The 12,392-nt window shown below is 37.7% G+C and overlaps 1 protein-coding gene across 2 annotated transcripts in view; it reads left to right on the forward strand.

The window, feature by feature from the left end:
* The window catches only part of PLEKHA7 (pleckstrin homology domain containing A7), a gene marked incomplete at both ends in the record, with an annotated part of 148,262 nt that overhangs the window by 78,597 nt on the left and 57,273 nt on the right, over positions 1 to 12,392 (forward strand). For both annotated transcript variants that reach the window (XM_084263713.1, XM_084263712.1), the window contains one exon: positions 6,792 to 6,875. In XM_084263713.1, the coding sequence (XP_084119839.1) occupies positions 6,792 to 6,875 (84 nt within the window). The remainder of the gene's footprint in view (positions 1 to 6,791; positions 6,876 to 12,392) is intronic.

A 12,392-nucleotide genomic window follows, 5' to 3' on the forward strand; every position in this document is an offset into this window, starting at 1 on the left:
TTTTCAGAAATGTCCTCCCTTCTAAGGATCTCCTTGTCTTAAATTTTATGCTTTTTTTCCCTTGGTGTTCGTGGTATCTCACAACATGAATCAAAAGGATTTATCAATCAGCAGATGACTTAAACATGTATTACTCATAGAAATCTGTTGATCTTGTGATGTGATAGTGTATTAATCCAGTTAATCTGTTCTTTTAATAACTGAAAATACTGTAGGGACTGTGTTGCATTTTAAATATTAGCTTACCATTTTTAAAAGGATGTTCATTAACAACAAAATCTTCCCTTTGGATATTATTATTGGATAGTATAAATTACCTTTGGTAGTTCATTAAGACCAAAAAAGTGACTTGTTTCCAAAGAAACTTGCAGTTCCCTTTTAACTTCATCAGGTAGAAGGAAGGACACTACGTGATAGCAAGTCAGCTCGCTTACCAACCATTTCAATGTTAGTTTTAAACTTGCTGTTGGTGGGCTTTTACAAAGAAAAGGGTAAATATGGCATAACCTGATGTCATGGCAGCTGTCCCCTTAGCTGTCTCTTTCTGTAAGCACAGGCTTTTGTGTTGGCTGGTTATAGTCACGTATGTAGCTGCTCAAGACAGTTCCTGAATTGTGTTTTGAGTAAACAAACACTTCAGCCTGGAGAAGAGAAGGCTCTGGGGAGGCATTCCTCACGCTCCTCCTTTTCTCCAGTGTGGGGTCCCACCCATGGAAGACAGTCCTCCGTGAACTTCTCCAACATGAGTCCCTTCCCATGGGGCTTCAGCTCTTCACCTGCTGCCCTGGTGTGGGTCAGTTCCATGGGTGCAGCCATGGAATCATAGAGAGTCTCTCAGTCCCAGACTGCTCCATCCTGTTCTCCCAGGGAGTCACAAGCCCCCCCTCCCCTCCAGCAAACCTGCTACACTGTGGGCCTCTCTCTCTCTCTCCACTGGCTGCAGGTCCTGCCAGGAGCTTGCTCCAACGCAGGTCACAGTGTCCTTCATGTGTCTCCACCTGCTCCAGTGTGGGGCCTCGCCATGGGCTGCAGGTAGGATCTTTGCTCCCCAGTGTCTTCCATGTGCTGCAGGGGAATCTTCCTCTCTGGTGCCTGGAGCGCCTCTTCCCCCACCTTCTTCACTGACCTTGGTATCTGTAGAGTTTCTTGCATCTTCTCACTCCTCTGGTGGCAAAAAACCAGCTGCTTGCATGTTGGGTTGGGGTTTTTTTTTGTCCTAAATGTGACTCTCAGAGGCACTGTGACTGTTGCTGATTGGCTTGGCCTTGGTCAGTGGTGGGTCCATCCTTGAGCCTGGCTGAGGGTTACTCTGTTGGGCCTAGGGGAAGCTTCTAGCAGATCCTTGGAGAAGCCACCCCTGCAGCCCTCAACTCTGCCACACAAAACCACAGCTCTCTGCAGGACTTTGAGGGCACTGATACTCTTGGTACTCTTTCCACTGAATTTTAAAAGCCAGTATCTAAAAAAATATGTAGAAGGTGATGCTGAAACTATTTTGAAGGTATTGATGTATTTCAGAAATATGTTATAAAATAAACTGAACTATGCCTGGCTGTTTGCCTGGTTTGATATAACTACTTCCTCCTGTTGGAGTGACCTACTTACTAGCTGAACCACTGTTCTCTGCACAAGTTCTTGTGTTGGCTACACCCACATCAGTAACTCCCACAGAAGCATGGGAGCAATCCTATAAGTGTTTGGGGGCTTCAACACAGAGATGTCCATACTTATCTAGTCTCACAAGTAGGCATAAAAGTGTCAGCCTACATGGAAAATAATTACTGTAGAAGTATCTCATAATAATTTATAGGACAGTTTGTCCAGTGACAAAATTATTTTTTCTTGGAAGTTACAAGTTTGTTGTTAATATGATGTAGATTCAATTAGTAGTTGGCTCACACATTTCAAGATTCATCCATCTGGGCATTTAAATTACTCTAAAGGCAATCTATAAACTTGCTTGCCTTCAAATGAAAGGTCATCTGTATCAGTCATGTCCAAAAGTTAATTATTAAAACTTGACTTTGACTCAAAACCGAAATAAACTGTAAGGAAAAACAGAAAAAGGAAACAGGTGAAGTTGTGTTAATTATGAGTTCTGCAGAAGGATCCATGCGCAAATGCGCATACCTGTCTTGATTATACTACAGGATTAGAGAGTGTATTGTAATTGGGTGTTTTTCCTGTGTTTAAATCGGTTAAATTTGATCATACTATAGGTTAGGTTCATGCAACCAAATGATAGGCAAGGCTAAATTTGCAGACTTGCATAATCAATACCTAAGGAATGTATTAGACTGCATTCTGAGGGTGAGCAGCAAGGCATTATCAAAGGATATAGTTGTCTGTTGTCTGTCTGCATGTCCACCCACCCAACAGGATCATAAACAACATGCAGTTTGTTAGGTTACATGGTTCCAGACTTGAACCCAGTGCTAACTTAGAAGCTACACGAAATACTCAAGCAACATGCTTTTGCATGTGGCTAATATTTGCCTGGTGTATTAACAGAATTTACATTGAAAATCTTCAGTCTTTCTAAACTGCTGTAGTACATCAGCTGCAAGACAGCGTGTGACTATCGATTCTGATGTGTGCTGTGACATGGTAGAATTTATGTTGCAGTGTTCACTTTCAAAGACCTGATGCTTGAACCATTATTCTAGTATAAAAAGGCTAAATCCAACCATTACAAACTATCAGCAAACCTTGGGAAATGGTGTTCTGTAACTCTGAAATTCTGAATTCCGAATAATTTAATGATGGTAGTGGTAAATGCTAATAAATGTAATTTTTATGTGGATTTTTCTTGTTTTCATATGTGCTTTGCTTTGGTGGATCTGTCGATCAGTAATTATTCAAAATCTGAATAATACAAACCTGCTAAAATAAGGAGATGATTGCTAGGAAAAATGCCATAATTTAATACACAAAAAATTTGTGATCTTACTGGGAAAGTTAGCTTGACATTTCATATGGGTGGTGCTGCACAAGTACAGGCTACATGGCATTCAGAATTCATGTGGCAAAGCATCATAGGGCTTCCCTGGTTTTGTAGGGGGTATTAATTCTTTCTCTAGTGAAGAAAGATTGAAATGGTCATGAAGAGTAGAGCAGCGTGTTAAGGTTCAGTTATTGTGCCTGTTACACAGTAGATTTCTGGACAATAGAAACACATTCAGCAGTTGCTATTTGGAGAAAATACAGGTGATTAACTGCCGGGAGACTTGGTTAGCTGATGCGTCTGGAGAACAACCGTGCCAGATTTTTTCTTAGTCCATGATGGAAAGGAAGGAGAACTTTCACTTCAACAAGTTTACTACATCACTCTGACTGCAGATGTTATATTTATCGTTGTTGGCGTAAACAGATATTAAGTATATGTTCAAAGGACATTAAAAAGCAATCATGACCTAAAATCGAAACATCTAATGTTAAAAATCCTATTCAAAACAAGGCACTGCTAATATTCTTGGCAAAGCTCTATATAAATTCTGGGAAAAATTCAAAGGTATTATAAGACTTAAACGATATTTTCAGAGTAAGATGGAAGGGAAATAAGCAGAGAATGACAACAGAATAAGTGAGGTTGGAAGGAACCTCAGGACCCCATCAGATCCAGACCCTCCTCTTCAGAGCCAGGCCAGCTTCAAATTTGGAAGCAACTCTAAAAGATTGGTTTGGTTGCTAAAGGCCTTATCCAGCCACAATTTGGATGTTTCCAAGAATGGAGATTCCACAGCCTGGCTAGGCAACCTTTGCAGCATTTGATGGCTCTCATTGGGGACAAAAATCTCCCTGCTAACTAATTCCTTGTTGCAAGGTATTAGCCATCTGTGGTATAGGTTGTTTCGAATAATATTGCTTATTCTTAATGAATTCTGTGAGGCAAAACACTTAAACTCTCCCTTTTAAAATTCAAATAAACCACTGTGTATTCAGTAAACCACAAGTATTCATTAGTGACAGTGGTTTCATTTCTGTCTTCCCAGCCAGCTCCTAAGAACTGACTGATGCTGCGTATTTGCTGAACACTTTGGTTTTGTGTCTTCCTCTTGTCTGTGAAATGACTATCTGCATTTTATATAGTAACAGAACTATCCTTTTGTTTCTCTGCTCTTAACTATTTGAAGTGCAAATCTTGTCCCAAAGTGCAATTGCCTAGATATTTAAGAAGCATTTACTTTCCATCTGAAATTCATTATTATTAGCATGTAATAGGCCATTAGTACTGAACTTGCTCTTTAATCACAGCAAGAGGACTAAATTAATATTCTGAAGGCCTGATTAATTTATTTCATGGGAAATAATAAAACATTTGTAAAAGTGCTAGTATGGTATAACAGGTAACTTCATTTCCTAAATAACCTTACAGCACCTCTGGAAGATAGTTCTTTTTCTTAGTCTTAATTGTAGAATAAGTTAATAAAGACTAAAAGCCTGGGGATGAGAGCTTGCTGACAGTTTTTCTGCCTCTGGAGAATAAAGCTGACAATGTACTTTTCATTTTAAAGGTAACTCTATATTTGCATTTTTGCTGGTAGTCCTAGGTGAAGTATCAAAGGTTAAACAGACTGCTTTAGTCCTGATTAAAAAAAAAAAAAAAATTAGCATAAAACTGTTTGAACCGTGTGGCAAAAATAGTGTTTAATTGCCACCATTATAACTTATTTATTCTTGTCTTTGACATTTTCCAATCTCTTTCTTTGAACGTATACTCAAAATTAGAATATAAACTCAAGTAGAAGCGCTGCCTCAGAAAACAATACTCCTCTATTTGTGAGAAAAAGATCATGGTTGCTTTGTGGATGTTAGCATTGCAGGCTTACTGGAAATACTTTCTCCTGATTTCAGATTTCACAGGAAAATGGAGGAGTTAGAAGCTGGAAAGGTGCTTCATTAACCCACCTCTGTAGCAGCGGTCAGTTCATACCACTCCAGGAAAGGAGTGCTGCTGCCGTGGGGTAGTTGATGGCCCAATATGTTTTTCATTACTTTTAATGGCTGCAGGGCTAGTAGAATTTTCTGTAATAGGCGAGGCTGGAGAAAGTCCTTTTTGTGTACCGTAAGCTCTCATAGCTTTCACCTTATCGTTGAAAATGTTTGTTATATTGGTCTCTCATATATGACTTCCTGTAGCAAGGCAGATTAAAAAAGGGTGAAAAGTTTATACCACAGAAGACACCCTCTGCGTTCATGGTCCTACTGGGACTTGGCATGAACAGTCTGTGGCTTTGACTGTAGGGTTGGGGTGTGGTTTTTTTTTTTTGTTTTGGTTGGGTTTTGTAGTGGTTTTGTTTGGTTTTACACTTGGGCTTTTATTTGCTTGTTTTTAAATCAAGGCATGTCCTGAGCTATTTATATTTGGATGTTAGGGGTGCATGAACTGATTGATTTTTAGCTGTCCTTTACAGAAAGGCTGTTATCTTTTTGGAATTTCATTACTTTGAAATCCCAAAATACTCTGTATGCTTTACTCTGTTTTGTGGGGGTATCCTGCTAGGCTAGACAATTGGGTCAAATCACTGGGCATTATAGAGGACACCCCCCACTCCCCCCCCCCCCCCCCCCCCCCCCCCCCCAGTCTCTTTTAAAAGAAAGAAACAAAAGAGAACAAGGTGTTAATGTTTGACTCTTTTGTGTATAATTCATTTAATGGCTTTATTATGTGCTTTGTTGGTTTTTTTTTTCCTGAATATACTCGGTGTGTTAACATTTTGCTGTCTTTGAAAATTCTGGTTTTGAATGTTGTTTACCTAAACCCATAATTTCAGTACTTTAAATAAGTGAGCCCTTGGTTCATTACTCTTTCTAAATCTAAGGCTCCCAAACAGCACCTCAGCCATAGTCTTTCTAATTTTGAAATAAGATCTTCAATTTCTTACTTCCTTTTAAGATTTTTATAAATCACTTCATTGGACAGGGCTGCAGAATGGGGGTTTAAGTAGGTATGAGACTCTCTAGAAACTGCTTGTGCTTCCTATAATTTTAATACAGATGGTCTAGTTTGGGGAGGAGGGAAGACTACCAGTTTATCTGGTTTTGAATTGTATGAGTACAGTTGCACAGATAAAATAATTGTCTTTTAATGGATAGCAATGTTTCACAGAGGGCAGCAAAACATCTAGGTAGTACTCTGAGGGGGAAGTTGATATAAAATCCTAATTTGAATTCACCTTGGATGAAATACTGAATTATGTTAGTTTATGTAGGCCATGCACTGAAAAGCTGATGTTATATATGATACACTGCATGGAAGAGGAAATTAAAAATAGTTAAAGAAATACTATACTAGAGGGGGGGAAAGGCATGTAACAAATGGCTTCCACAAAATCTCTCTCTGTGATCTCTTTAAGTATTACAAATTGTTTAAATTGTTGTCCAGCAACATTTTAAATTATTTTACTAGTCCTCTGAAATTTAAAAAAATAGACATTGCACTACAAACTGATTTATATGTTGTGTTCAAATAAGCTGTTAAGTCAGGTGTAAATAATCATAAATTCAAATGTGTTTCCGTAAGGAAGGGTTACAACTAGTTTACTTTTAAAACATTAACCTGTTTAATAATTAAATGGTACAGTGTGCCATTGGCAAAGTCAACAAGAATGCAGGAAGGAGCTGAAAAAATTCCTGGCTTCCAATGTACCTAGAAAATACGTTTCACTTTTGGAGTAGCAGCCGCAAAGCATCAATATCAGCAGTTCTGCCTTTTAGAGATAATAGATACATTTTACTGAGTTTAGCAATATTAATTTCTTTTTTCTTTTTTCTTTTTTTTTTCCTTTCAGCCATAATCAGCAGACCACGTCATTTAGACATCCTGTGACAGGACAGGTTTCTCCAGAAAATATTGAATTTATTTTGCGAGAAGAGTAAGTAGTTTTAAACCCATGTCAAGAGATCAAAACCAGTAACATGTTTGTTTACAGTAGTTTACTAGTTGGACAGTTCTTCTGATATAGTAGCAAAAATATCATAGAGATTATTTATGCTGAAAAATTTACTTCCTGTTCTAATAGCATATTTTCTAACAGTGTTCCATGTTAGGGCTTCAGAGAAAATCTTCACCAAGTCTTTAAAATAACCAAGGAAACAAACTCCCCCCACAAGGCAATATAAATAGGAAATTTAATGATGTAAGGCTAAGGCATTCTTATTTATCACCTACGCAGAACATAAATATAAAATGTCTTTAGAGCAAACTGGAAGGTTTGTACTGAAATTGAAATACACAAAATGTTACTAGTTTCCATTGTAATTCCTTGTTTTTTCTTGTATTTTAGATTTCTTTTTTTCATGTTACTTGTCTGGACTGAAATTTATTTTTAAAAAAAAAAAAGACTTTTTCAGTCCTATATATTAACTTCCAGAATATTTTATCTTTTTTGTCTGATTTAAAAGAGAAAGGGGGAAATTTAAAAAAAAAAGACAAAAGGATAGAGAGAAAAGCATGTTTTCAAACTGGTGTGTCTGGGCATGTCTTTAGTGTTGGTTTGGATCACTGCTTCACTGTAGGTCTTAGCTGCCCCTGTTGTCCTTGCTGCCTGCTAGGTTGCTTCTAGTGTCCCTTCAGTAATGGGATGACTGGGTATCTTGCCTAGACAGGGTCTAGAATAAAGTTCTGTGTCACTTTCAAAACCACTCCAAAGGGCAAGAGGAATGGAACACCGTCAGGTAACCTTTCCTTTCCCAAGCAAGTCTTCCAACACTGCTTGAGCAACCTCTGGCCCTTTGTGCATCAAAGAGGCTGGGCATCATGTGGTGACAGCATACATGTGGTGGGTTGTATGGCTGCCTGCATGATTCTAAACACTTCATGTTTCAAATTGTGTGGCATTTAATTTGGTTTTTATGTAATTTAAAGCAGTATAGCGTTAAGAAAAGTCAGGCTCAAAGAAGAGCCACACGAGACAGGTTTTCCTGGCAATGTCTTCTATTGTGGACTTGGAAATGGAAGAAGAGGTATAGAGCATGTCTGTGTAGCCCTGAGAAGTGTTTCTCATGGTTTAAAAAACCAAACAACGAAACAATAGCAACAAAACCCCATCAGCCTTCCCCCAGGTCCAAAGGAAATCCAAGGGCCAATCCTTAGCTATGGCCCATGCTGAGAACCAGCATGAAATAGAAGGTTGGACATACTTTGCGGTGTATGGGTGAGGGCTGTAATTAGGCACAAAGGCTGTGGGATAGCTGCTGAGCTGGAGCTCACCCCAGGTGTTATGTGATATGCATGTGGCTTGCAACTCAGGAGGAGTTTGACTTGATGCAAGTATGCAAACAAGCTGCTCCAGGTCATTCAGTGAGGGGAACAGGTGTCTTCCTGTGGAGTAAATCTCAAAGATGGAATAGACAACAGCCACTGGGCATCTGTGTTCCAACTTCCATCTGCTAATTGATTTGTATTTAATATGCTGTTAATAGGTGTTTGGATGGAACTCCTTGAAGTGCCTCTCTGGGTTAGTCACACTTTCCTGGGCTCTTTCTGGTCTTGTAATCCTGCTTGCAGAGAGAATATTAAAAGCAGAATTGAAACAACAACTTGCTGGTGGCACATGTATTAAGTGATCTATTGTGTGTGTGTTAGAAACTTTTTTGGAAGATAAATGAAGGTGTTTATTTGGAGGGCAGTCAGATGAACCGGCATAACTTGTCATCTCTAGACTTCCATTGCTCACACTGAGATGGAAAAAATTCTTACAATATAGTAGAATTGATAGAGACAGGTGGTTTTTATTCTAAAATAAGAGGGAATGTCTGGAGGGATATAGACAAGAGTACGTGTTTCTAGTGATTACTGTGGAAGCAGTCTGGGAAAACATGTTTTTAAGCTTTATTATTCGCTTGAAGTACATACAGGGTGGTTTTAAAATTAGATGGTTTTAATATATCACTTCAAATTCCTTTAAAGATGTAATTTTCAAGTGTGTGGGATGCTTGGTTTCCTTAGTTTTATACTGCTTCTACTTGTCAACGTAGGTTTTACACAGATGCTGTTCATCATGGTCATATCTGAATTCTTGTCAAACAACGTTGACATGTGTGAATATGACTGCTGAAATCAAAGGACCTGTTAGCACCTCCCTGTCTCTAGGCCTAGGAATGGGGGCTAGGCGGTGTGTTCAGTTCTTCAGCCTCAGGCATCGGGGATTTGTATGGAATCAGTGTTGTTGATCGTGTATTAGCTTGCAGTCAGTGTTGTAGATTGTATCTTATGATGAAATGACATTAACAAACAGGATGCAGTTGGAAAGATAGTCTCTTGATTTGTCTGTGAAAATTTCATGGGTCATGGAATCCTTTTGACCAGGAGTACATTTTCCTGTAGCTGAAGAATCCTGTCTGAAGTAGCAGCACAGTTAAGAGGTTCATAAATGGCAATTTGTTCTTCAGTGCTGTTGTGATGTGATTTATTACTTAGGGGATGTTTTTAGTTTAAGATTACGGCCAAAGTGAGTAGTTGTCACCAGATGTTGACTGGAGCTAGTGGGGAGACATAAACACAAACTCATTCGGGCCGCAACAAACGTATCTGTTAAAAGGACACATGTAACATCAGAGAAGTAATTTGCAGTAATGTAGAAAAGATGAATGTACAGACTGCTCTGGCCTATCTTACCCAGGAAGCAGTGGTCTGGCAAGATGATTTGAAAAGTAGTTTTGGAAAATGATGTCAATAGATGATGTAATCCTGGCTTGATTATGAGTCAGTTTGAGCCAGACACCTTTGCCTCACTTGATCAAATAAGAGCTGAGTACTGTGATTTATTTCACTGGTCTTTTCCCAAGGCATATTGCCTTTGAAACACTATCACACCCATCTTGCTTTTTAAGCCAAAATCTGATTTCCTTCACTCTGTTATAACTGGAGGATAAAACCAGAGAGTATTGTGTGGAACCTCTAACTTTTAAATTAGATGATCTTTTGGTGCTTAGGCTATTCCTTCTTCCTAAGGATGTTCTTATGTAGACTTTTTGAAAAACAGTGATAATACTTCCTTGTTTCATAACCCATTCTTAGCTGAGACCACTGCCAAATTCCCTCCTGTCATTCTGTTTTCCAAGTGCAAAAGTTTGGTCACTTGGTGTGTTCTGTACCTTTCACCAGCCCTGCTTACTGCTAGCTTTTTGGAGTGAGGCTTTTAGCTTTAGCTTTGTCTTTTGGTTATATGTGAATGCAATATTCAATGTATGAGCCTGTTGTTTTTTATACTGATTTAACAATGCGTTTTTCTTCTCTATTCCTTTCATAATAATTCTTAACACAGTTTGACTGCTGCTAGTTATTCTGTTAAGATTTTAAAATATCCTTTTTTCCTGTTACTACTTTGAGCGATAAAAGCTGCAGAAATGTTTAACTTCCTTCTTTGAATTAGTTTTCTGTTGTTGACACTGAATTCAATTTGATACCTTATCACATGACCACTCATATCTGAAGATTATTTTTCTGTCTGTTCCTGTCAGCATTTTAGTTTTTGTCTAGTTTAATTTTTGTCCTCTATTGACAGTTTTCAGAATCACCTCTAAATATTGCATGCACCTTGGCTGTGTGGGAAGTCCTTCTGGTTGCCTCCCTATATTTCACTGTACCTTAATTTCTGTAGTTTGCTTTCATATTTTTTATGAACCCTTAATCCACAAGGTGACTTCTTCCTAAACAGTCAATGGAAAAATGAAAGTTAAGATAAGACTGCTGGACAAGTGTTAAATCTAGTTTAACCATATTGTTAAGTGCACATTTCTCTGAAAACTCTGTGATAGAGTTACTTAGGACAGATCTGCATAATGTTTAGATTTCTTCTCATCTTCCTTACACCTGTAGTTGTATATCAGAAGTTTTACAATACCTTTGTGATTGTATCATGTTTGCAAATGAGAAGAAAGTTAAAAAAGGTAAAGCTTTAACATAAATGCAGAAATACAGAAAATATGTACATATGTATGGGAAGCTTAATCCAGTGAGTTTTACCCTCTTTTTTTGCCTGGTTTGTGTGCAACTGATAAAGCCTGTTCATCACCTCTGGGGATTGAGCCATTTTATTTTGTCTATTGCATTTGGTTACTATAGCAGCAGGAATACCAGGTGGAGAGAAAGGAGGAAACCCAGACAGCCCCAAAATAAATATCTGCTTTGTTTACATATGTAGAAATACTAAAACAGTTATTTTTTAATGTAATTGAATATGAGATGTATTTGTATTAAAAAGAGATTGAAATGATGTTATTGTGTTGTATTTAGTTTCAACAAATTTTTTTAGTTGCTGATATGAATGTGGATCTTCTATGCCAAGTAATTGTTATGATCTATAGGAGAAAAGGAATACTCATGAGTATTGTGTTTTCAGCATGGGCTACCAGTGTAATATTTTTTGTGGTGTTCAGCGTTGTTGGTTTGTTTTTTAATAAACCAAATATTGGCCATGTAATTCTTTTAGCTGGTAAATATGATTTCTGTAGACATACTAGTACTGTTCAAATAGAGCAGGAAGTTGCTTGACAGGAGATTATATAGAGAATGTTATTTTTAAGCATTTTAAAAAGATTTACAAGGCACTCAAGCTCCAAATGAGCATACTGCCATTCTGTATTTGTATGCACATGCCCAGGGAGGCAGTAAGAAAACTATCCTGAAAACAGACAAAACCCAGCACTGTGAAGACAGATTAGGATGTCTTGAATAACAGATACTACCAAACATCTTCGGCAATAGTGATTCTGAACTAATGTTTCTTAAAGTTGCAGAGTTAATACTGCAGTCACTTATTTTGAAAGATTGACCTGTAAACACTACTCTTGTCCCAAAAGTGGGACTGCACACCGGGGAACAATCCCAATTTTGGGACAACACTACCAGGACAGTGTTAACTGCATGAACGTTCTGGGATATGTTGGGCAATTTCTGCATATTCTATATATTTTTATTTGCTTTAAAAAACAGATTAAGAGTATTAATTAGCTATTAAGACACTTGACTAATTAAGTTTAATTATGTTCTGATTTAATGCAAATCCTTTTCATTCTTGCAATAATATATAAAAGTACTTTAATTTTCAGTTTTGGTGTTTTCTGTTACATCTCCTGTACAGAAAGTTTGTATCAACAGTGTTTGATGCCAAAGACTTTTTTTTTTATGACCACATGATATATTTTTGTTCGATTTACTGTCTGTCTTGCTGGTTATGTGAGTTTTTCCACATAGCAACAACCACACATTTTTTAATAAAACTTTCTTCTTATTACAAATTTGTTATTTTCCCAATTGAAGTTTGTCATTAATCTAGGTACTACTAGAAGAGAAAACCTTGGTTTATTGGCAGTGGTAATTTTCAGTAGCAAGCGGAAGAGAAATCCCTAAATGGCCAAATTACAAATGCTTATAAATTAGGAATTTA

This window comes from Gallinula chloropus (assembly GCF_964237585.1).
Source record: "Gallinula chloropus genome assembly, chromosome: 4".
Classification (NCBI taxonomy): Eukaryota; Metazoa; Chordata; class Aves; order Gruiformes; family Rallidae; genus Gallinula; species Gallinula chloropus.